Source organism: Leishmania braziliensis, chromosome 33 (assembly GCF_000002845.2).
Source record: "Leishmania braziliensis MHOM/BR/75/M2904 complete genome, chromosome 33".
Classification (NCBI taxonomy): Eukaryota; Euglenozoa; class Kinetoplastea; order Trypanosomatida; family Trypanosomatidae; genus Leishmania; species Leishmania braziliensis.
The window spans coordinates 1,147,630-1,170,763 of record NC_009325.2 but is presented as its reverse complement, the minus strand read 5'-3'; the positions used below and the strand labels follow the sequence as shown (position 1 = coordinate 1,170,763).

Here is a 23,134-nt window from a genome sequence, read left to right as displayed (position 1 = left end):
ACGTGCCGCACGATCGGCGCCACGCGCGCTGCATGGCCTGATCCAGCCGGGGATCGCGTCCAGGGCCCGGCTCGGGGGCGGAGACCGTGGCGCCCGCCGCGCAGGTAACAGGGGGGGGGGGGTGCGCACCAGCCGCAGGCCACGGCCCCGCAAGACCCTGCCCTCAGCCTGCACGCCATGCCCCCTCCCTCAGTCGCTGCAAGCCTCTGCATTCCCTAGTATGGTGCGGTGACTCCTCACACGCAAGTCTTGAGGACTCGATGATGCCACGGGGTGTGTGTGCACAGCATTGGTGCCGACATCTGGGCCTCATCAAGCCCGCCCAGTCGGACGTACGAGATGCCGCACGCTTCGCACACATGCACAGTAAGGTCGGCCAGCGTGCATGTCTTCTTGCCTTCTCTGTCAATCACGCATGCTGTGCTGAGCGATGCAAAGCTTTGAAATCGAACAGGAGGCAGCATGGAGACCAATACTTGGGGTTGTGGGAAACAGGAGAGAGGTGGAGACGGAAGAGGGCGAAATTCCCCCTTCTCCCCACCTCACTACCACCGTTAGTGGCGCAGACGGGTCCAATAACCAACACCCAAGCACACACATACAGAGGAGAGGACACTCAGTACAAGCAAGCATTTTATGACAGGCATTTCCGCTGAGGGGAGGCATGACGAGAGAGAGAGAGAGCGTCAGAAACCCTCGAAGATCAGTTGAGAAAGCGTGCATACTCAGAGGCGCCGAAACGAATATGCAGAAACGATATCGTTGGTTTGCTCTCTCCACTCCACTGCCACGGCAGACGTCTAGCGGGAAAACGTGGTGTAGGTGCCTGCGTTCTTCTTCGCCTGTGGGTTTATATAGAGAAATGTGTGTTCTGCCCCTTCCCCTACGGCTGCAGCTTACTACCTTACATGTGCTCCCCGAGTCCTCTGCAGAGGGATGTACATAGACACCCTCACACACGAACTTTCAAGGGCACAGTAAGGAGCTTTGGAGCAGTCTTTACTCCTACAGACCTCATGGAGAGGGGATAGATTGAAAGAGACACGAGGGGGGAGGGAAAGGGCGGCGGCGCTGCAGGAGTGGCGCTTCGACGGCACAAGCGCTTTTGGAGGCCTCTGTGACGACAAAACAAAGAGAGGAGGCGGTGAAAAGGGAGTCCCCCCCCCCCAACAACAACAAGAACAACAACAACAAGAACGACAACAACAACAAAAAGATGAAGAACGGGGCCAGCGTAAAGCACTGTGGAAGGAAAGAGAAAGGAGACAGGCAGAGGCCAGGGTGCACCGGCACTATCACACCCCACAACCAGTCCATGCAGGTGCTAAAGGTGTGCATCTCCACTCCCCTACCTCACTCCCACCGCCTGTCCATCGGTCTATGGCAGTGCTACACGTGCGTAAAGAGCAAAGCTGTGTTGATTCCGCCGAAGCCAAAGCTGGTTGATATCACCGCTTCGCAACTCTGAAGTTCCTGCGCGGTGCTGCCTTGGATGCACACAACGCCGCACTTCTGCTGCTCTACGGTGAGACACGGCGTCGTCAAGTTCGCTGTCGGCGGTGCCCGCTGTTCGTGCAACGCAAAGACCGCAAGCGCCGCCTCGACGCTTCCCGCAGCACCGAGTAGGTGACCCAGCCCTCCTTTGGCACTACTCACATACAGCGCAGGAGAGGGCTGTGACGTGGAGGGTCGCAGTGCGCGCTGGATCGCCATGAGCTCAATCTCATCACCAATGGTGCCTGTCGCGTGCGCGTTCACGTAGCCTACGGCCGCGGCAGGGACACCGCCGCCATCTGCCAAGGCTTGCTCGACGCAGCGGCGGGCCCCAAGTCCTTCGGGGTGCGGCACTGCCACGTGGTGGGCATCGCATGACACGCCGAACCCGCGCAGCTCGGCGTACACGCGCGGCGTCGCCCGCGCTGCGGCGTGTTCGAGCGCTTCGAGAATCACAATACCTGCGCCTTCTCCCATCACAAAGCCAGCGCGACTTATGTCGAACGGCCGTGAGGCGGACGATGGGGTATCATTGTACTGCGTGCACAGTGTCCGCATCCGCGAAAAACCGGCTACTGACACCGGCGTGATGCAAGCCTCGGTTGCGCCGCAAACCATAACATCTGCTCGCCCCTCACGTATCCACGACGCCGCCTCGCCAATGCAGTGCGCCCCTGTCGCGCACGCAGCCACGCTGCTACCGATGGGACCGCGCAGCTTGTGGCGAATTGCTGTGTTGCCGGCTGCCATATTGCCCAGGATTTTAGGCAAAAACATTGGAGACACTTTGTTGTAGTGCACATGACCCACGTCGGTGGCGATGGCGTCGCCGGCAAGGTAGGCCGACACATCCGTCACGTCGGCAAGCGAGGGGATGCCCATGCCGATGTTGACGCCGCACCGATCCTGCACGGTCTCGGAGAGCTGTAGAGCGGCATCTGCGAGCGCCTCGTCCACTGCGCGCGCGCAGAAGCGAAGCGCGCGTGGTTCGTAGGCTGTTGGCGCGAACGAATCAGCCACATGCAGCGCCTTGTCTGCCTTGTCCGCAGCCGATGCGACCTCGACTGACGGCTGAACAGGAGCGGCCACCTTGCATGGGAAGGCAGCCACAAGCTTCTCTAGCGCCACCGCCTTCTGCTGCACCGACAATGTCTTGTCGTTCTGGATGAAGCCTGGCAAAAAATGCGGTACCTCACGCAGGTGTCGAATGCCGGATTGGCCACGGCACACAGCCGCCCATGTCTCCCCAGCGGTGTTGCCGAGAGGCGTGACCATGCCGATACCCGTTACCACGACACGGCGTGGGATGCGGGGCGGAAGTGACCCAAAGCCCATGTGTTGTCAACTTGCGGGTATGGCGGAACGATGGTGTGCGGGCAGGTACACGGATAAAATTACGGCGTTCGTGCGTCTGTGCGCAAGTGCTCACGTCTGGGGTGCACCAGAAGTGCAGAAAGTACGGCCACGAGAGTGGGGAGTGAGAAGGAGAGTGAAAGCGAAGCAGAGCAAGATTAAAGGGGCGTAGGGTATGAGGCATAGCAAGGCGGTGATCATAGGCGCGCGGAACTAGGGAGTGGTGAAGAGTCCTACATCAAGTGGCAGGGAAGAGTGGTTGGTGTTGGCGTTGCAGCTTCCACCCATTAACGGTCCTGAATCACCACTTCCGAGACATAGACAGACGTAAGCTGGGGAAATGCACTTCACCAATTCAACAAAAGACTGGTGTGTGTGGGGTGTGGGGGGGGGGGTCAAGGAGGAGCCGTTGCTATGAAGCATCGGAGGCATGAGAGAACGCGCGCGCTAAGCACAAAATGGTGAGAGGTGTTGCTGTCTCTGCCTTTTCTCTGGCGCTCGAGTCACTTGTTTGTAACTTGTTGCTTAGTTCAGGTGCATCGAACGTGAGAGAAGAGAAGCGATGGGGAGATGCTGAGGAGGGGTGAGGATTAGGGTGCTTAGCAGCAGCTGTGCAGGTTGTATGGACGTAGACCTGCGTATACACCACTCGAGAGGAGGGTCGTCCCACAGACACAACACGCCCACGCGAAACTGCTGCCCGTGTATCGAAAAAGTGAGAGGTGGCGAAAGGAGGAAAGGGATGCGGGGAAAAGCGCCATGCTGGCAACAGTCGTCCACTTGATTCTTCTCCATTGCTGCTCCCTCTCAGCGCATCATCCTCCCTCACGCACCAAGCTACTTGGCAGTCTACACCCAGCAGCGAGGCCCTTCTATCTATCTCGGCAGCAGAACAAAATGGGCTACGGTGCACCTGTTCGCGTTTGCTTCGCGCTTTTTTCTCCAGCGCTCAGCGTTGCTCCTCCGTCATCATCGGCGCCTTGAGTAGACGTTGCTCGCGCTCGCCTGTGTAAGGTAGCCCCCGTGCGAGACAGGTAGCGAGTTTTCATAGTTGCGGAGGCCAGGCAGCACGTGCCCGGAAACGATCTGCAACTGGTCCCACAATGCGTCGACACTCTGCGCCCCACCATCGCGCGACGTTCCCCGGCGTACCTCTCGAGACTGAAGGAGTTGGCGCTGCAGTGCAAGCATCCCCTCACCACGCTTTAGAGCTGCTGAGATGGCACGAGGGCCGCGCAGGTGCCGCTTGCTGGAGAACTCATTGCGCAGCCGAAAGAGAAGATCCTTGCGCTCCTCGGGAGCATAGTGGTGATAGATGAGCTGAAGAAAGTGCCGATACAGGTACAGCGTGTCCTGGGCGCGGTACGGGAAATTGCGAAAGGATGGGACCTCAGTACCGAGGACCTGGGGGCCGGTGTTGCCACGCGCCAGCAGCAGCGGTGATGTCTGAAGTCCACCACGGTGCATCCCTCTAGTTGATATATATATATGGGTGTGTGTATCACCACTGCACACGTGTGCACCGATAAGCATTCAGGCACGGAGACGGACGATGAAGGAGGGTCAACAGAGACACCTGTCAAACAGAGGGCGTCCGGGGGACTCTGGAAGGCGTAGTTCACCCACCAGCCCGAGCTGCTAAAAAGGGTACAGACAAACACGCACGAAGGTGTGCCCAGCCATGCTCTACCACATACATACAGGGGTTTGTGTATGGGGTAGAGCACAGCACTCGTTATGGCCACAGTGCACAAGATTGCGTTAGCAACGTACTGAGGGGGTGAGGAGAGAGTAGAAAAAGGAAAGTCGCTTTCCCCATCCGCACTCATTTTTTTTTTGTTTTGCCTCGATGCTGTTGTGTGCATTAGTGAGAAAGAGAGAGAGAGCCTCAGACTAAAGTGTAGGCGCTCTCCCCCCCCCCCCCCCCGCACACACACCCACACACGTTCCATACCTCAGCCACTTTGCGGGTGTCGCTGTTCTTGTTCTTGGCTGTTTCGGTCTCATTTGCATCTATCAGAAGCACCAGAGTTCTCTCGACGCGAGAGAGAGAGAGAGGGGGGTACTACGTTCAAAGAACCCCCCTCCCCCCCGCCCCCAAAAATAAAGAATACACGCGCGCGCGGAGACGAGGGAGTCTCCCCACCTCCCCTCTCCCACATCGTTGAGAACGGCACTGCAGGTGCAGAAAAAAAAAAACAAGGATTGGGTCAAGCCAGACTTGGAAGCAGCAGTGGTGTGCAAGCCTTTTCCGCTGTCACAGTAAGCCACAGAAACGGTATCGGCGAACATAGAGAGCCGGCGCAACAGCGCACGTCTCACTGAGCACAGGCTCCCCCCTCCCCACCACCCCCACCATCACACACGCGCACACGACGACATATACACCTCACTGCGGGGTAAGGGTAAAGTGAAAAAAGTGGCACCCCAAAAAGAAAAAATGCAACAACAGCATGATGCTAGAGGGGTGCGGCTGTGGCCGCCACACAGAAGACAAACAGAGGAGAGAGAGGTAGGAAAACCCACTCGACATCTACAGCTCCCATCGTCGTTGCCATCATCGTCTATGTGCACGCCAGAGAAAAAGTACGTTGACAAGACACGCCATCGCAACGCAGGGGGGAACGATGGTGGAGACAGGGAGAGGAGTATGGCCCGTTATGTCGTTCACCGGACATACCCGCACGGATTAGATGAACTGGATCGTGTTGTTGCCACCGTCCTCGGTACTCTCAAAAATGAAGGCATCCCCTTGCAGCTGCATCACAGAGCGCTTCAGCGACTCTGCCGAGATCGTGTGCATACCGAGGCGTTCATGAAGTTCATCCAGCGACGCACCATCTCGCTGCTCGCGCTGCAGCTGCCTCAGGACCTCGATTACACGCCGATTGAGGTGGACATCGATTGCTGCAGCGGCGCCGGTAGTGACTGCAGGTGGTACCTCCAAGAGAATAGCCCCCGCTTCGCCGCTACCGCCGCCGCTGTCATCTCCTCTGGCGCCTTCTGTGCGCAGTCGTTGATATGAGTCGATACCGGATGCCTTGTCGTCAGCGTACTCCCTAGTGCCGCTGCCAAGGTGGGCGTAGGACTTGACCGCTCCGTCCTGCGCCGTCACTACTTCCACGGCGGCGGCTGGGCGCTTCTGACCTGGAGTCTGTAACGGTCCAGCAGCCCCCGCAGCCACCTCTGAAAGCGAATGTTGATTGTCATCGTTGCGCTGCTGTGTTGCCGTTGTCGCTGCGTTCACGGAGGACCGCAGGAGCGTTATCGCTGCCATAACGTCCGGCTCCTCCACCGTTGGTGAGAGGCGCAGCTTGGCGTGAGCCGTGGACAAACGCACAATCGCGTCAAGCGTACGTGGGGTTATGAAAAATCCGTCACGCCCGCCGTCCTGCTGCTCCGCGCGGAGCTGCACGTAGTGCTGGCACACGAGATCGCGCGAGGCCTCGGTGAGAAGAGGCGACCCCCGCTTCGCCAACTGCAAAAACGCTCGCAAAAAGTCGCTGCTGACAACGGACTCACCGGTGCTGTTCGTCGTCATGCGCAAGTCAAGGCGGCTTTCGCCGCTACTACCATCCTCGCCGCCCACGGCTCGACCGCCCCGACGCCCATCACCGCTGCCGCGTTCGGCTTCGCTATCGCCACGGCCATCACCGGTCTCGATGCTGTCAACCACCGTCCGTGACTCGACCTCGTCGTACCGAACGGCCTCCGCCGTCATGTGGTTGCGTAGGATGTGGTAGCCAATGCGACGGTTGTAGTCCGAGGTGTGCTGATCTAGAATGATGAAAGTCAAGTCGAAGCGTGAGAGCAGCGACTCGGGCAGCCCGACGTTAAATGCCAAGCGGTGCTGAACACTGTAAAACCCGTAAATCGGGTTCGCCGCCGCCAGCACGCTGCACCGAGCATTCAGCGATGCATGAATACCAGCCTTGGCGATAGTGACAGTCTGCTGCTCCATCGCTTCATGCATAGCTACCCGGTCCTGCGAGCCCATCTTGTCGAACTCGTCGATGCAGAGAATTCCGCGATCCGCCAGCACCATTGCCCCAGCGCTCAGCGACCGCTCGCCTGTGTAGCTGTCCGTCGCCACGGCCGCCGTCAGCCCGACACCAGAGGACCCCTTGCCCGTCGTACTGAGGGCGAGCGGTGCGATGCCAAGGACAAAGCGCAGGAGCTGTGACTTGGCCGTTGATGGCTCACCAACGAGGAGGATGTTGATGTCGCCACGCACGTGCGAGTTGTGCGACTTGCGCTCCACACCACCGGCCATCATCAGCAAGATCGCCTGCTTCGCGGCCGTCATGCCGTATATAGTAGGGGCGACTGCCCTGGACAGCGTCTCCAGCACCCCGCTGGGGCCGAGCTGTTCAAAACACTTTTGAGCAAATCGAGTGAGTCGATCCTCCACAGAGGCGATGGGGCGGTAGAGGAAGGTGAAGGCCTGCGTTGACACGACATGGTTCACCAGCACGATGGACTGAAAGCTCTTACTGTCGGACGTTGTGTATGGCATGTACACACCCACAAGCAATACGCGATCGCCCGGCTTCACGGCGTCGACGAGGTCATCATCAAAGCGCACTTCGACGTTCCGGGGCAGCTGCCCGGTAGGTGCACGCTCCGGTGCCTCCTGCAGCACTGCACATTGCGAGTCCATGAAGGTAGACAAACCAAGTTCCGTCCGCAGGGTGTGACCCTCAATGTCCGTCTTGGGCATCACGTTCACCGTGGGCAGATGTGAGCTGTCAATCATCGGCGTCAGCTGATCACGGAACTCCTTCTTCGTGAATTTGTTTGTCTCGAAGCAGTAGTGCACCGTCTCTAACACGCGCGGCCGGTTCGTCGACTGCCGCGTCACGATGCCCTCGAGCGCGACCATGGTGTTCAGATGGCGTGCGTAGAGCTCGCGCGGCGACAGAACGCGGCCAACAGGGCCCTCAAACCCGGTGTGCACCACGCGAGAGCGGTAGTCAACTTTGAGGTACTCAGGTTGCTGCCGAAGCACGACGTCGTGAAGCGCCAACTCCAAAAGAGGAATGTACTTGCCCGGCTGGCGAATGATGTTGGCTCCCAGCGAGAATCCCAGCTCGCTGCCGGCCCCACCATTGCCCATGCCGTCGCCACCATCTCCGCCGGCGCTGATCGGGACGTAGTCGAGCAAGTCACCAATATCTAGCAGCAACCGCGCCTTTCCAGCCACGATCATCGCCTGAATGCGATCATGGTACTTCTCTTCATAGCGCTCACTCTCAAAGAAGTCTGTAAAGTGTCGCCGAATAACCGTCTGCTCCTCTGTGAGCGTGCGGTTGATGAACATAGTCAACCACCCTAAGGCACCGCTAATGAGGGTGCGTGAGTGGTGCAGAAGACGGGACGAAAGGGGGTTTTGCTGCCGCTTATGGGCGTACGAGTATCTAAATCCGGAACAAGCAGGAAGAGGGGGTGAAGTAAAGCACCGAGTGGTAAAGAAGGCCTCACTCAGGCGTATTCGGTAAGGGTTGACCCCTCCCCCTCAGGCTGGTGATGAACACCCCACTGCACGTCACACTCTCGTGTTCAACTCAGTGCCGCTTACAACCAGGACGCATTTGCAGCACAATAGTGCTCAATGACATTACCTTCTCCCTTCACACCCCCCGCTGCGGTTTACGTGAGCGTGCGCGATATGAGCGCTGGCTGTACTACTACTGCTACTTGTGCTGCTCCTCTGGCAACCACGCGTGTACGAGTGTGTTTGCGTTTTTCTGCGTGCATGCATATTAATTTCATCGGATGGCCAGGAGGGAAGACGTGAAGGAGAGGGATGTGTGGTAACGTGGGGAGAGGGAATACAAGAGTGGAGAGGAGTGTACGCATGTAGGTAACAACACGGTATGAAGTGGACCGCTGACGATTCAGCTCCGGCACGCTCCAAAGACTAAAGGGAGACTTATCATGCCACGCGCTTCGCAAGAGAAGGGGCAGTAACGGAACGAGAGAGCGGTGCGTTTAAGCGCATGTACTACAATACGCTCCCACACAACCATACAGGAAGAGACTAGGCCAGCTTCATGCTGAGCAAGAGTCCACTGCAGGCCCCCGCGCGTGTGGGTGAGGGGAGAGGGGGAGGGTTAGCGGTATAGTAGCCCGAAACACACACAAAAAACAAGGGAGGGACGTATAGCGGCGGCACAAAGCTGCATAGGGTGCATCACAGTGCCGTGTAATCCCGGCCACGCTTGCGCGACGCTCCTTCCTGCATGAAGTGAGGGATCCATCCACTGTCAGCCGATGCCAGTTGGTGCAGCAGCTTCATTACCTCCTTGGTCTTCATCGACACCATTTCCTCATCTACGTCCCAGTCGCGCACCAGCTCCGCTTCCATTAGCTGAAACGGTGTGTTCAGCGAGCTCGTAAGCTCAGACAGAAGTTGTTGCGCCGCCTCCTCCCGCTCCTGCGCCGCCTGCCGCGCCGCCGCCTCCTTTGCCAGACGCTCCTGTGCCCGCTGAATAAGCATGTCGGCTGCCCACTCGGCCTCTACATGCGCCTGCTGTGCCCGCTGGCGCTGGCGCGCCTCCTCGCCGGGGTGACCGCCACTTCCAGCACCGCCGCATGCTGTGTCGAGAGTTTTGACATAGGCAGCGAGCTTCGTCGAGTCGATGATCGTCTCTAGTGCCGTGCGAACCACTTCGAAGGCATGGCGTGCCTCATCCGAGTCGTCTTTGTCCGGGTGGAAGCGCAGGCTCAAACGACGGTAAGTACGGCGCACCGCCGCCACGTCGATGACAGAGAGTGTGACGTCATTACCACCACCGTTGCTGCCTGCAGCGGTCGCCGTCGAGGAAGTGGTTGGCGTGACTAAACCAAACAGCTGAAAGTAGTTGAACGTATCGATGTTGTCCTTCGTGATGTGTGGCGACTGGTTGGTGTCAGAGTTCAACTGCTGCTGCTGCTGCTGCAACCTCTCCGCATCTGTGGCTGCTCTGGAAGACGTAGTGGTAGTGGAGTCCATGCGGCTTCGTTTACCCATTCATGCGATGTGGCCATGCATGAGATACAATAAGCACACACACACACACACACGCACACGCTGCAGGAGCGACAGCGAAGCCTTTGTGTGTACTTCATGAGTACGTGCGCATTGACGTGCACCATTGCAGAGCAACACAGAGCCCAGAGGACAGAGGCGGTGCAGCGGGAGCGTCATCATTGGAAAAGCGAGAGAAAAAGCAAGGGGGCATGAGAGGCAGAGTAGATGCAACAAGATCGTGACATGGTGTATCTCGTTTCTTATTTCCTGTCCATAAGATGAGCATAGGTAAGGTGGAGTTGGCGTCAGAGCACGGAAAGAGAAGGGTTAAGTAGAGAATCAGCAGCTTTTCCAGAACCTGCTCACGTGCGCCTTCTCTCCCACATACCTTCAAAGCATTTAGCGCATATGCCGTTGCTGTTACGCATACTGTCCCTCCTGCCTCTTCCACTCGCGCACATGCACACGCCGGCATTGCACAGACATTTTCTTTTTACTCAGCATCCTCCACTGCCCTTTTGCCGATTGTACTTGTTCCGGTCCAGCGACCTTTGATTTACTCTAAATCGCGCCCACGTACAGCCACGAATACAAAAATGATGCAAAAATCAAATGTACGATGCCGAAGTCAACAGAGCCGCACACACGCCCGTACGTGTGCGTGGGTGATCCGCAGGTACACAGCTCTGGGGCAACCTCGCCAGCCCCCCTCCCCCACCCACCCCACCCAAACCCGAGCGCCCCGTTAGCAGAGCTGGAAGTCGTCCTCATCCAGCATTGCTTCCATCAGAAACGCCTCGAGGAGATCCTCCCGCATGTCTTTTCTGCTGCAGGGCAATACCTCAAGAGGAGGACCGTTGGACGGGGCCGCAACGGGGCGCAGCGCGCGACTACCACCACACTGGCCGACAACGGACTGATGAGCACGATCACCTCGCTTACGCTTCTTGCGCGCGCGCCGGGTGCCGGTCTGGGCATCAGAGACGACTGCTTGCGCCGCGGAAGACAATGCACCGCCGCCGCACGGGTCGTTGAGATCCTCCACACCACCCTCGTTGTTTTCGTCTGACCGACCTCGGCGTCGACTCACGGTGGGCCGTCCAGGTGCGGAGGCGCTCCCACGACGCTGCAACGGCGCCGGTCGTGAGGAGGGCAGTACTGAGGATGTCGTGGTGCTGTTGCCGCCGAGGCCGCCTTGCCCCAGGAACTGAAAACCCGTGCCAGCAGTCCAGGCTGCCGACTCCGCTGCTACGGACTGGTGAATCGGCGAAATGAAGAAGGACGAGACAGAGTCGTTGCGATAGGCGGTGCCACTCACCGCGCCATTCCTCACGAGCCCACAGGCCAAAGCGGCGTCTCCACGGCGCGGTACGGCGTGCAGCGATACTGGTGACGCCGGCGTCGTGACGGCAGCAACATTTGCTGAAGGCAATAAGCCTTCAAAGATAGTGTCTGAGTGCAGCTGTGATCGCCGCTTTATTAGCGCCCCCGTGTTCTGCACAGCCTCACTCCACAGCATCTGCTCCTCACGCGCCTCCATCTTCTTGCGCTCCCGCTCGGCTCGGCTCGCCAGAGACTGAACAGTGGATGCGAATACTGAGTCTGCCCGCAGCTCGCGTACGTCAAAGTCGTCGCTCGAGGAGGTGCTCAAACACTCCAATGAAGAAAGAGACGAGGTATCGCAGCTCTCGTAGTCTACATCATCCTCATTGCTGTCAGAGCTCCTGCTGCTGCTAGCCGACCTGTAGGAATCAAATTTTCCTCGTGGCTCCACGGCGCGTTCGTCACGACGGTGCCGTTTTACACTGACCGACTCGCCATCACAAAGACCTCGACTGGTCTCGCCGACATACAAGCCAAACGTCCTACCCAAGCTGGGCGTAGGGCCACCACTTGGCCCTGCTGACTGCCACCCCCGCCCGCGTCGTCGCTGACGCTCTTTTTTGAGAAGCATCTTGTTGTACCGCAGAATATCTTCCGTTGCATCTGCACGAGTCTGGGAAGGAGTGGCTTCCTGGCTCGTGGTGGTGGCAAAGGGCACCCGGTACGTGGTCTTGGCCCCTGCGGCGCCACTGAGCACGTCACGGACGTCGGGGCCACCGGCGAGAGGGCGACAACTTTCAGCCATCGTCTCCATCGCTTCCGATTCCTCTTCTACGCTGATGGGGTGCAGTGGGGGAAATGTAGGGAAGTCCATCGCGCGAGTCGTCGTGAGGCTGCGTGGGCACGCGGCCCGCGCAGCCCACACGTCACGTAGCATGGAGTACGAGTCATCCTCCTTGACTATGTTGGTGTCGTCTGCGAGGTCGTCATCGCTGCTGTCGTTGCAGGTCTCACCGCAGCGGTGGTGACTGTCAGATAGTGGCACAGGGGCTGCCGTTGTGGCGGATGGAACCTGTACAGACGAGTGCCGCGCGGTGCCATACCCAGTGAACGTGCCATTGGTCAGGTCACCCGCAGCACTCACGCATCCCACGCTTGACACACCGGCGCCGCCACTGCAGCCGCCTTTCTTTGTGCTACGCCGGCTCCGCTGAATGGGGCAGCTGCTGCTGCTGCTCTGGTTCTCGTCCTCGTCGGCCATTTCCGCTCCGTAAGCAGACATAAACAAGGTGCTAGGCAGCGGACCATCAGCTGTAGCGCCGTGAGGCGAGCTGGAGATAAAAGACTGGGCGTCGCCATTCATCCCGGCGCTTGCATCAACCCTCGTAGATGCCATAGGTCCGGTGGTGAGCACGAAAGCGGTGGTGTCGGACGTGGTCGTTACTACCCTTTTGACGCCAGCCACAGGCGCCGCTATCCCTCCGCGACCACCCCCAAAGAGGATCCGTTGGTAACGCTGGCGCAGACCCGCTGATGTGAACACGGAGCTCGTAGAGCCTGCCATCGTACCCCTGACGTTTTCACTGCTGCCCCCATTGCCTCTAGCGCCGCCGAGAAAAGTACCGTCCCTGCTGGAGGTGCCGAGGTGATGACGACGCTGACAGTGCGAGCGGCTGCCGTTACTGCGCTTACTGCTGCGCCGACTACTGCCGCCCTCCGAGCGAGCAGCTTCTTTGAGAGCAATGAAACCACCGGCTGTCAACGCGCCGCCGCTCATGCCTCGTGCGCGTCCATCGCGGCGGTTCTGCAGGTGGTAGGACGACGAGGACATGTTCATGCGGCCGCCATTTCCGTGACTGCCGGCCTCGACATCTGCGAAGTCGAACACGACGCGTGTGGTCACACCGTCAGGGCCCTCCTGCTCAATGACCCATTCATAAGTGGACATCCGTGCGCTTAGCTAGATCAAAAAAGAACTGCAGCATAGACAGCGAACGAGGAAAACCAAAAAGCAGATGAACCGTCTTCGTAGTTCAGCCCTCCGCCAACAACGTATATGCCAATTAATTAAAAAGTCCCTCCCAGTCCACGCGCAGCACAGACGCGCAGCGGTGCAGCACAGATGCCACGCTGAGCGTCTTTGACAGACAATAAAGCGACAAGGACGTAGACCACCTCTTACGAGCGCCGTGTATCTGCATATGTGTGTAGGTCGGTGCCTTAAGTGGGAAGAAGGGAAGGGGGAAAAGAGAGAGCGCACGTAGACCTGTGTGCCTGTGTTTCTGAGTGAGTGGGTGTCTGGCGCTGAACTGCCCATAAACGAGCAGACCTTTGGGTAGCTTTTCGTTGTCACTGCGGCTCCACACCTGCTCACGCCAGTGTTCACCTCTTAAAACCGCTGTTCTCCTTTTCTCTTCCTCTTTGGCTTCGCAGTGGAGTAGACGTTTTCCTCGCCGTGCAAGCAAAGGGGCGTACCCACACACAAACACAGAGGCACCTATGTAGTTGCAGGAGGGGTTGTATGCACGTCAGTGAGCGTGGCAGAGCAACAAGAAAGCAGGAGAAAAAAAGAAGACAGGCACCATTTGATAACGAGCGGAGGGTAGGCAGGTCAGCCCAGCGGCCATACGCTTCGCGAAACAGCTGCCCTCTACGTCTTACGCACAGTGAGACGGACCACTAGGAGAAAGGAGAGGAGCCATCAAACAGATTCGCGCCAACACACGCTCACGCATGCCTTTCTGTTCACTTAATTGTGGGAAAGGGAGGGTGTGTGTGTGTGTGTGTGTGTGCGTGCATGGTGGGGTGTTGATTGTGCTAATCGATACTTGGATACCGTCGCTTCCGTGATTTGGTCGGGTGCTTCAGGATGTAGAAATGTGAAACTCCGAGGGATGATTTGCACATATTTCCCTCGCCATCAACGCATGACAGATGTAATCATACACGAGGCCGTGCAACGGAGAAAATCTTAGCTTCATAGGAGCAACAGAGAAAAGAAATTCTTATGCGCGCGTGCCTGTGCTTCACGTGTCGCCACTCCCCCTACCACACACGAGTTCAAACACCACTCTACTCCTGCGCAGCCCTTCCACGGGTCCATCGCGTGCTGCGAGGCAGCCGCAGGCACAGGCGTTACAGCAACGCGCCGACCCAGTCATCAGAGCACTGCCTCCACCCCAAACTCTGCTCGCCCCTGCTCCGCAGGTCGTCTCACTTTAGCACTCAGCATATCGCGCAGATGGCAGCAGCACGTGCACCATCGCACACCGCCCTGGCACAGCGCCATCCAGGACCTGACCAACGACGTCAGTGGTGCCGCGTCGCTCTGACCTCCCCGCGTGTCGCTGGGGGGGGGGGGGGGCATTGGGCGGGGATGAGGGGGACAGGGCTACGTAGCCCATTCACACGGAGCCGAGGCGCCCCCCCCCCGCCATCCCAAAAAAAAAAAGAAAAGAACGAAAGGGCGACAGCCCATTCAAAGGGTGGCGGGAATGAAGAGGAAAGAGCCTCCGTAAGTGAGAAGGGTCGATGCACACACACACGCACACACACACAAGCAGAAAGTAAGAAAAAAGCGCATACGCGCCTCTGTGCTTCGTGAAGGCAATTTCCTGCGGTGCGAGGGGAACGATGCACAAGCACATAAAGCCAAAGCGAAGTTGGCTTCCTGGAGAACGGTGGGTCAAGAGTAGGTGAGGAGCGGTGGTAGACCTTCCGACCCACTCGAGCACCTTCGCTGAACACCACGACGGTAGTGATCGGCGGGAGAGGGAGCTGTGTGTATCCGCTCACGTCGCTTAGCTGTTTGTGGCAGCCTCTGGTGTCTCTGTCGCGGCGGCCGCAGGCGGTGACGGGAAGTTGAAAGATGGGTTCGGTTGCGAGCCTGTGATAGAGCTCGGGGTGGTAGAAGCGAGAGGAAACGCCGAGGTGCCGCCTTCTCTGCGGCTTGAACGGCCACCGCCACCGCTTCCCTCGCTCTCCTTAAGCAGGAATTCCACCCACATGGACGCCAACCCCGCCTTGCTTGTCCCTGGCGTCCCACCACTGTGCGCCACGGAGGTGTCCGCCGAGCTGCGAAGCCATCTAAATAGGCTCCGGCGAGCACCACCTCGCTGGGAGGAAAATCCATCCGGCGGCTGCGGATTGTTCGGCCCCGGCAGCAGCCCCACAAATTCCTGCGTTGCCTCATCCCAGTCAAGCAGTCCGCTGATCACCTTCAGCATGTCCTCCGCCTCCTTCCGCTGCTCGATGAAGGCGTGCATGTACTTGGCCAGAAGCTGCGACACGACACGCTTGTCAATACAGGTCTCCGAGCCGTCCATGTACTGCGACGTTGTCTTCTCCAGCGCCTTGCGCACCTCCGCGAGCTTGCGGTGCATAGTCGTCACCTCCGCATCCTTCTCCGCCAGCTGGCGTTCAAAGCCTCTGCGCACCTCTGCCAGCTCCTTCTCGTGGTGATTTGTGATTCGTCGCGCCGCCGCCAGCTGCTTCTTGAGCTCCTCTGCCTCGAGCTGTGACTCCAACGTCAAGGACTCTACATCATGCCGCTGGTTCTCCTGGAACCGCTCCAGAACAACCTGCAAGTTTTCGTTGCCCTGTAGGGACGCCTGCAGTTCCTCCTCCTTCGCTTGTAGCATCTCCTGCAGCGTGCGCACCTCTTCCTGTAGGGATGACACAGCGTTTTCCTGATCCTCTGCGTGAGTCTCAGCTTGGCGCAGCTGTGCTGCCCACTCCCCACGCTCCTCGCGGAGCTTCTCCATCTCATTCACGGCACTCGCTAGTCGCCCCTCCGCTTCTACAAGGCGAGCGTCACCATTGACGAGGCGTGAATGCACCTGACGCGCGACCTCCTCTTTCACCGACAACTCTTCGCGCAGCTTCCCAATGGTGCTCCACGCATCGGCTAACTGCTGGTTCAGCGAGTCATTGACTTGGCGGGCCTGCTCGTAGGTCTGTTCCCACTCCTGCTGCACTCGTTCTGCCCGCCACACCACGCTGTGTTGCTGCAGAGACTCCGTTATCAGCAACGAAAAAAGCTGCAGAAGCGGCAGTTCAGTGCGCGTGGCTGCCCCACCCTTCTCGTCTTCCTTGTCAGCATCCTCTTCGTCGTCACCACCTGGATGTGCCCGCCCTGCATCGCCTTTGTGCTCCAGGCTCATTGGCAGGATGTGTTCCACATCCACGCCTAATCGCACCAGTGTATCAACTGACATGCGCCGCACCTGATCCACCATCGCCTCCAGCGTCTGCACCTTGGACTCCAACTGTTTCTTCACTTGCGCGAGAACCGTGACCGACACGTCTGCATCACTTTGCTTTCCCTCAGACTCTGCCATGCGCTGCTTAACTTGCTGCTGGAAGGCCTCGAATTCTGCTTGAATGGAGCGGCCACGCTGCTCGGCTGCGGCCGCTTGCTCCTCCGCCGCAGCACGAGCGTGCTGTGCGGCCTGTGTGTCCATCTCCAGCACCTTCGCACGCCTCTGCTCGCCTTCCAGCTGCGCCTGCATGTGCTGCAGCTCTTCTTGGCATGTGTGCCGGCTTTGCGACATTTGGGTCTCAACAGCGTTTAGCTTCGCCAGCAAAGCCTTCTGAGATTCAGCCTGCGCTGCCTGCGCCGCCGCCAGTGACGCCGCGTACTCGTGCTCCCGTGCCTCAAGCCTTTGTTGTAGCTGAGCCGCAGTCTCTGTAAGCTGCTTCACCTCTTGCTGCAGTGCACCGCGCTCTGCTTCTCCGTGGGTAAGCTTGTCGACGAGTCGCTGCCGTTCTTCTTCGTGGGCCGCCTGTGCAGATGCCGACAAGGATGTGCCTTCCACAGCAGCAGGGGTGCTTTTCGAGAATTCGTGCTTATTTAAGACCTGAGCAGCGGGTTCCTCCTTCTGGGGTTGAGTATTGAGTAGTAGTTCCTGTGTTGCTGCAATGCAATGGCGCTTCTCTTCCAACTCGCATATGAGCCGATCAGCCTCGCCCTGAAGTTGGCGATGACATTGATGTTCCTCACGCACGCCATTCGCACTCGTGTCACAACTGGTCGTGATGCTCGCCATCACCTCCGTCTGCGCCTCTTGCAATGGAGTCGGCAAGAAGCGGCGAGTCACCTCAGTAGACTGCAGCTGCGTCCTCTTCTCGTGCACTTCTTCTTTGAGGCTTTCCAGCGCTTCAGAAGAGCACGGCCGCCAATCGTCCTCTGCCAGCAACGAGGCTGCGTCGGGTGTCTTAGCAGCCGCTGATACTGCACTAGCAGCCGCGGCCGCAGTAACCTTCATGGCATCTGTGTCCTCCTCAGCTGCGGCGAGACTCTCGGGGAGCTCGGCAGCCTGCTGCTGCAGCTTCCTGACACGCGCCCCGAGTGCTATCTCGTGTGCCACCTCCCCCTTCAGCTCGTCCACCATTACTTGGTGCGCAGCACGAAGGGCATCAACTTGCAGCGGCGCGTTCGCATCCTTCCAGGTGGCGGTTTCCCCTGCAGCTACTGCTATCGTCGCTGCACTCTCCCTGAGCTTTCCTTCGGAGTACGGAACAGTGCGCGCACATGTAGCGCGTACTTCGTGTTCGTACTTGTGCATACCACTTAGGTGAGCCCTCTCTGCCTCCAGACCAGGAGCGGGCTGCGGCTGTGTTTGCTCCTGCGGCTGCCCTTGTTGGGCTGGTAGGGACGGCAAAGCTGCAGAACACGATGAGAAAGACGATAACCGCTGCAATGGCTGAGCCTGCACCGTGGAGAGCCGAGAACTTGAAGTCACCATTGACTGCAGCAGAGTACCGCGGTGCTCTGCTGCAGTCGTTGAGCCCGCCTGGGCACTACCGAGGGAGGGGGCGGAGGGAGTAGCGACAGCACGATCGCCGGAACTTCCACTCGGTCTCTGTGCTGCCTCACTGCCCAGAGTGACGACCACCGCATCCGCAGACGCCATCGTCTGGCCTACGCTGCCGAGAGGGCCGGCTAGAGCTGTTACTGTGAAAAGTGGGCTTGGCGATAGTGAGAGAGAGGGCGCTGCTTCTGCTGACACGGGGGATGCCTGTGTATACACAGCAGCGTCCGCATTGCCGCCGGCGCCTGCATGCCTGTCGACCGAGAGCTCATCGCACTGCAAACCCAAGCGCTGCGCCGAGGTCTTCAGCACGGAGAAACGATCACCGTCACCATAGGTGGTTTCACAGTTGCTGTGGCCATGTGCTGTAGCATGCGTTCCGCTAAAGTCGCCTCTGTAGTGCGCGCTGCAGCGCTCATCAAGCGACAGGGAGTGGCTATCTTCTACCCTATTCTCCACCACGTCGTCTCTGTCATTTTCGCCGTCGTTATAGCGCTGCTCCTCGTCGTAGTCGGGTGTGGTGATGTTCTCGGCAAAGTTTTTGATCTTACTTGTCCACTCCCTCCACATGGTTTCACTCCCTGCGTTTGGCACTTCGCCTCCCTGTTTCTATGCCTATATCTGTATGTGTCTGTAGGGAAGGAAGAAGGGGGATGGCTCAGTGGCGGGGGGGTGGGTGGAGGGGCAGAGGAAGCGGAGAGAGGGTAAGGTGGAACGTGTTGACAGTGATGCGTAGGATAAGGATGCAAGGATGTATGTGTTTGTGTGTGTGGGTGGGTAACAGAGGCTTTTGCCAATCACGTTACCCGCTCCTTTTGAATCTTCACCACACGAGCAAGGAAGTAGGAGAGAGAGAGAGCAACAGAAAGAGGTTGAGATGGAATATGTCCAGTTGTCACGCAAGTGTCTCCAGACTTGTCAGCGATGTGGGGCGGGGCGGCCTATGGTGTCACCACCGTTGCCGTCAGCGCTCACCACCAACGATGTGTTGACAAGGGCACGATGTACTCCAAACAACTCCACACAAAGGAGAAAGAAGCGATGGAGAAAAGGGAGAGGTGACCGCAGCATCACCAACACCAGTAATGGCAGTCGTGGCAGTACCGCTGCAACGGAGCGAACGAATTTGCGGCACAGGTCGTGGGCGATACAAGGGTTGAGCATCTCTTGTGTCGCCTCCTTCCCACACTACTTATCCACACTCGACGAGTGGCCGTAACGTATTATAGAACACTGCTCACGATAGCAGTTGTCCCTTCAAAAGGTGATCAGCACACCCGTTCTTTGTGTTTGCGTGTGTATGTGGGCGCGTCACTTGCTGTCGACATAGCTGTCCGCAATCAACACGGAGCCGCGGCGTCGGCGACGGTAAGACGCGCCACCAACATGCCTGCTATCATGGCACGGCTGTCTATCAGCTGTAAGCGGGATAGTACCCTCAGAATGCCTCTGTGACCGAGCCGATGGCCGCCATGAGGATGGCTCATGTTGAGTCTGGCTATCCTTTGCTTCTGGTATACCGTTGAGCCGGTAGCCTTCTGGCACGGACACTCGCCGCGGACAGTGCACCGGATCGTGCGACGCGCTGGTACGGGTCTGGAGGCAGATGGGGCAGTGCGTCGCGTGGTGCAGGCCTGCTGGGATGTCTCGGCAGAGTGTGTAGAGGTGGCCAGTTTGGCCACACTTGATGCAGAAGAATGGTAAAGCGCCGGCTGCAGCGTGGACACGGCGCGCCTCGGACTCGCTATCCTGCGACCGCAGCGTCGGACACACCGTCACATGATGACGGCCACCGCAGTACACACATCGCATAACTCGCCGGTGCAGGGCAGGTTTTCTCGACTCGCTAAGCAGGACGTGGCTAGCCTTGAAGCGGTGCGTTGCCGCGACATTGGGGACAGCAATAAGCGGGGAGTCGACTAGGAATGGGGACGAGGATGCAGACAGGGACGCAGAAGCATCATCACCGTAGCCGATACCCACAAGGTGCTGCTGCTGGCGCTGACGACGCCGCACAAGAGCATTCGCCTGCTCCGCGAGTACAGCCGCGGCGTCACCGGTCGATGTTAGCCCTTCGCTGTCCATCACAGAATTCTCCAGTGGGCCTGGCATGGTCTCAAGGCAAGTTAACGCATCAGCGGCGCTTGTGCTGCCCACCGGGAGCGGCAACGACTTGGCTACCGCATCATCCTCCTCCAATACATGCGCAGCTTCCGCGACACGCGCGCCGCAGTGATGCCACGTGTGCCCCACTCCGTCACAGTGCGCACACCGCAGCTCCGCCAGCTCTTCCACACGCAGGAACACACGCACCGGGAGGCCGATGTGCTCCAGAGGCGCCCTCCACGGTGGGACTGCTGGGTGGCAACCTTCATCGCTTGAGCTGGGGTCTTTTGCGGCAAGTTCGGATCCACGCTCTGCTGATGTGTCCGGGACGTTGCAGTGGCTTAACAAGGATGTAGGTGACGGCAAGAGAGAGCCAACACCCGCAGCAGGAGAAGTCGTATCGGTGCAACAGGACGGAACCACAGATGCGGCGCACCACTCCTGGAAAGCTCGTTTGTAAGCCGGTGGCACTTCTGTTTGCATCCACCGCGTCACCGTTCCATTCATACTCGGCGGCGCAGACGCCGTCGTGTCACGCGCCTCGTCGCCAGATATGCCGTGCCCGTCCTCTTCCGTCTGCGAGTGAGCGGAAGAGCGGAGCAGCTCAACAGCCTGGGTAAAGCTGCACTCGCCACGAGCACCAAGAATATCGCTGCTGCGGCCATGTGCACACGATGGCGCTGTAGCAACCTCTGACGTGGTGCCTAGCGCCATATCCGCAAGAAGTGGCACACGAGTCAGCCCAGCGGAATCGTCGAGGAGGCTTCGGGTAGTGTACCGTAGCGAAGAGGCGAGCGGGTGCTGTCGCGCCGCACGCGCCGCGTCGGCCAGGGACGGGTGTCGCTGTCGTTGATTCTCATAGGTGAGCCACAGCTGCTGCAAGGCATGCACGTTGCCTTCGTCCGATGGGTCTGGGAAAACAACACCGGTGCACTCGATGCCAGTGCCGAGTGCCAGCGCAAGCACCTGCTGGTACACGCGTTGCTCCGCTTCGTTGGTGAGCTTCAACGACGAGAGGGCGTGTAGGAGAAGATGCTGAAGGGGGTGGCGTGTGTTGCCGCCTGCGGACGACGCGGCGGTGAGTACCACCTGCCGCAGTCGCTCCACATCTTCGGCGAACGACAGCGGTGGCGACAGTGCGGAGAGCTGCAGGAGGGTATGTTGCGCAGAAAGGCAATCGGCATCTTCAAGTGGAATTCGTGTCAGCGGCAGTGCAACCAGCTCCTCTGCTGTCGCCGAGTGAAGGCGGTGCTGCAGCCCTAGTGGAAGCTCGTGCAGCAGGCTAGGTGGTGCCGCTCGCATACGCGTGGCCACCTCCTCCACCGCCATCGCCAACGGCACATCTTGTACATAGTCGTTCACCACACGCAGGCCCTCCGCCTGGAACACGGCAGCTACCTCGTCGGCAGTGGTATCGCCGTGAGTATGCACCTCGTACAACGCCACATCACTGTCGTCTCGCGGGGACAAGGATACCAACCGGACCTCCATCGACAATGACTTGCCACGTGGTGCCTGAACGCTAGCACGGCGGGGACGATCCCCGTTGCTACCGTCCTCTGCTGCCATCTCACACTCCATGTGCGGCGCATCGAGAGAGACGCCGAGACGCCACAACGGCTGCATCCAGGGGTGCCGGGACTCACACATAACCTCTTCAGGACTGCTTGTCTTGATGCCGTGGCGAGTCGTGTCAGCAGCGGGCGCGAGGAAAAGACTTTGCAGCCGCGACCGCTGGTGCACGCGCGCTGCCGAGGATGTCGCGAGCGGCGCTTGCGTTCGCACATAGCACTTCACCGTGCCTTGCACGCGAAGCTGGCCGCGTGCCACATCAAAAAAGCCTCCCGAGACGAGGGGGTGCGGGTGTACGCTTGCAGGCAGCCGGGCATCGCACACAAGCGTCGACGCTAGTGCCGCTCTGACCTTCGTAGTGCCAGGAAGTGACTCAGCACTGAGAGGAATGCCGACTGAAATGTCAGCAAGCTGCTGCCGCCGTCGGCGTTGCTCCAAGTGCGCCTGCACATATCGGTTGTGCATCCCTATTGACGTGGACACGCCTTCGCTGGCTTGTTGCGGCTGTGTGCAGCTGTGGTGTGCGCGCAAATACCGACGCGCTGCTGGGGCGACACCGGCTGGTAGGTGGCACAGCACTCGGTATGCCTGCTGCACAAGGCCAAGCTGTGCAGCATTGCGCAGGAACAAAGCGTCACTCGGCGTCCCCGTCACCACGACAAGACCCTTGTGGCGACAAGTCCACTGATTCAGCTGCGCGGCCGCGGCAGTGCCCTGACCCCCGCGGCGCAGGAGGGACGATATAACAGGCAGGGCGACGTACGGTGTGCACCCCGGAAGAGCAGCATCCACAACACGGGCAAGGAGGGAGTCGCTCGGGTCTTCGGGGTGCGGTTGTGGACCCGCCTCGACAACGGCCGGTGAGGATGACGCAGAGGATGTCTGCCGCACATGAATAGCGCAGAGGCGGCGTCCATCACCGCCACTGGCAGCCACCGCTCTTACCTGTGATGCAGCGTAGCACGGGAGACCGCTGGGCTTGTACGCAGTCATGACACGGGAGCCGGCGCCGCTGCGGCCGTTCGCCGTGGCAGCCCGCAAATCGCACTGTACTAGTCGCAACGGCAGCGGGATGCGCGAAGTCATGACTGCGCCGTTGTTAAGGCGAGCGAGGGGACGGGATGTGAAGGGCACGAGAGGAAGACGTCAAACACAAAGACGCACCTGAGTCAGAAAGAGCAGAGAAGGGAGGAGGAGTGTAGAACAGAGTCGCTCTCTGTTTGAGCTCCTACATGTTGTGTGTAAAATCCAGTGCTTCATTGGTATGCCTGGCCCCCGCCTTCGAACCCTGGCTCATCGCCGGAGGCCTTGACATCTGCTTTCCCTCCCCCATTTCCTCATACAACAGTCCTTAGACAAAGATAAAGGAGCAGGGAGGGAGGAGCTGAAAAAGGTTTTGACGGCAGTGGCAGTACGCACTGCTCCACTGGGAGATACTCACCAGTAAGTCCGCGCTGCTGTC

At 59.1% G+C, this 23,134-nt stretch overlaps 7 protein-coding genes across 7 annotated transcripts; all 7 read right to left on the bottom strand.

Moving 5' to 3' along the window:
- Positions 1-1,389: 1,389 nt before the first annotated feature.
- Positions 1,390-2,769, bottom strand: LBRM_33_3000 (putative beta-ketoacyl synthase family protein; the record flags this gene model as incomplete). The annotated part of the gene is made up of 1 exon (XM_001568017.1): positions 1,390-2,769. The coding sequence occupies one exon, from the start codon at positions 2,767-2,769 to the stop codon at positions 1,390-1,392; it is 1,380 nt and encodes a 459-aa protein (XP_001568067.1).
- A 1,047-nt stretch (positions 2,770-3,816) lies between these two features.
- Positions 3,817-4,314, bottom strand: LBRM_33_2990 (conserved hypothetical protein; the record flags this gene model as incomplete). Its single annotated transcript, XM_001568016.1, has 1 exon — positions 3,817-4,314. One exon carries the CDS (start codon positions 4,312-4,314, stop codon positions 3,817-3,819), a length of 498 nt encoding a protein of 165 aa, XP_001568066.1.
- Positions 4,315-5,536: 1,222 nt separating this feature from the next.
- LBRM_33_2980 (putative minichromosome maintenance (MCM) complex subunit) lies at positions 5,537-8,167 on the bottom strand (the record flags this gene model as incomplete). Its single annotated transcript, XM_001568015.2, has 1 exon — positions 5,537-8,167. One exon carries the CDS (start codon positions 8,165-8,167, stop codon positions 5,537-5,539), a length of 2,631 nt encoding a protein of 876 aa, XP_001568065.2.
- An 873-nt stretch (positions 8,168-9,040) lies between these two features.
- Positions 9,041-9,841, bottom strand: LBRM_33_2970 (DNAJ family-like protein; the record flags this gene model as incomplete). The annotated part of the gene is made up of 1 exon (XM_001568014.1): positions 9,041-9,841. One exon carries the CDS (start codon positions 9,839-9,841, stop codon positions 9,041-9,043), a length of 801 nt encoding a protein of 266 aa, XP_001568064.1.
- Positions 9,842-10,604: 763 nt separating this feature from the next.
- LBRM_33_2960 (conserved hypothetical protein) lies at positions 10,605-13,130 on the bottom strand (the record flags this gene model as incomplete). Its single annotated transcript, XM_001568013.2, has 1 exon — positions 10,605-13,130. One exon carries the CDS (start codon positions 13,128-13,130, stop codon positions 10,605-10,607), a length of 2,526 nt encoding a protein of 841 aa, XP_001568063.1.
- Positions 13,131-14,982: 1,852 nt separating this feature from the next.
- LBRM_33_2950 (conserved hypothetical protein) lies at positions 14,983-18,564 on the bottom strand (the record flags this gene model as incomplete). The annotated part of the gene is made up of 1 exon (XM_001568012.2): positions 14,983-18,564. The coding sequence occupies one exon, from the start codon at positions 18,562-18,564 to the stop codon at positions 14,983-14,985; it is 3,582 nt and encodes a 1,193-aa protein (XP_001568062.1).
- A 741-nt stretch (positions 18,565-19,305) lies between these two features.
- On the bottom strand, positions 19,306-22,758 carry LBRM_33_2940 (conserved hypothetical protein; the record flags this gene model as incomplete). Its single annotated transcript, XM_001568011.1, has 1 exon — positions 19,306-22,758. The coding sequence occupies one exon, from the start codon at positions 22,756-22,758 to the stop codon at positions 19,306-19,308; it is 3,453 nt and encodes a 1,150-aa protein (XP_001568061.1).
- Positions 22,759-23,134: the final 376 nt, after the last annotated feature.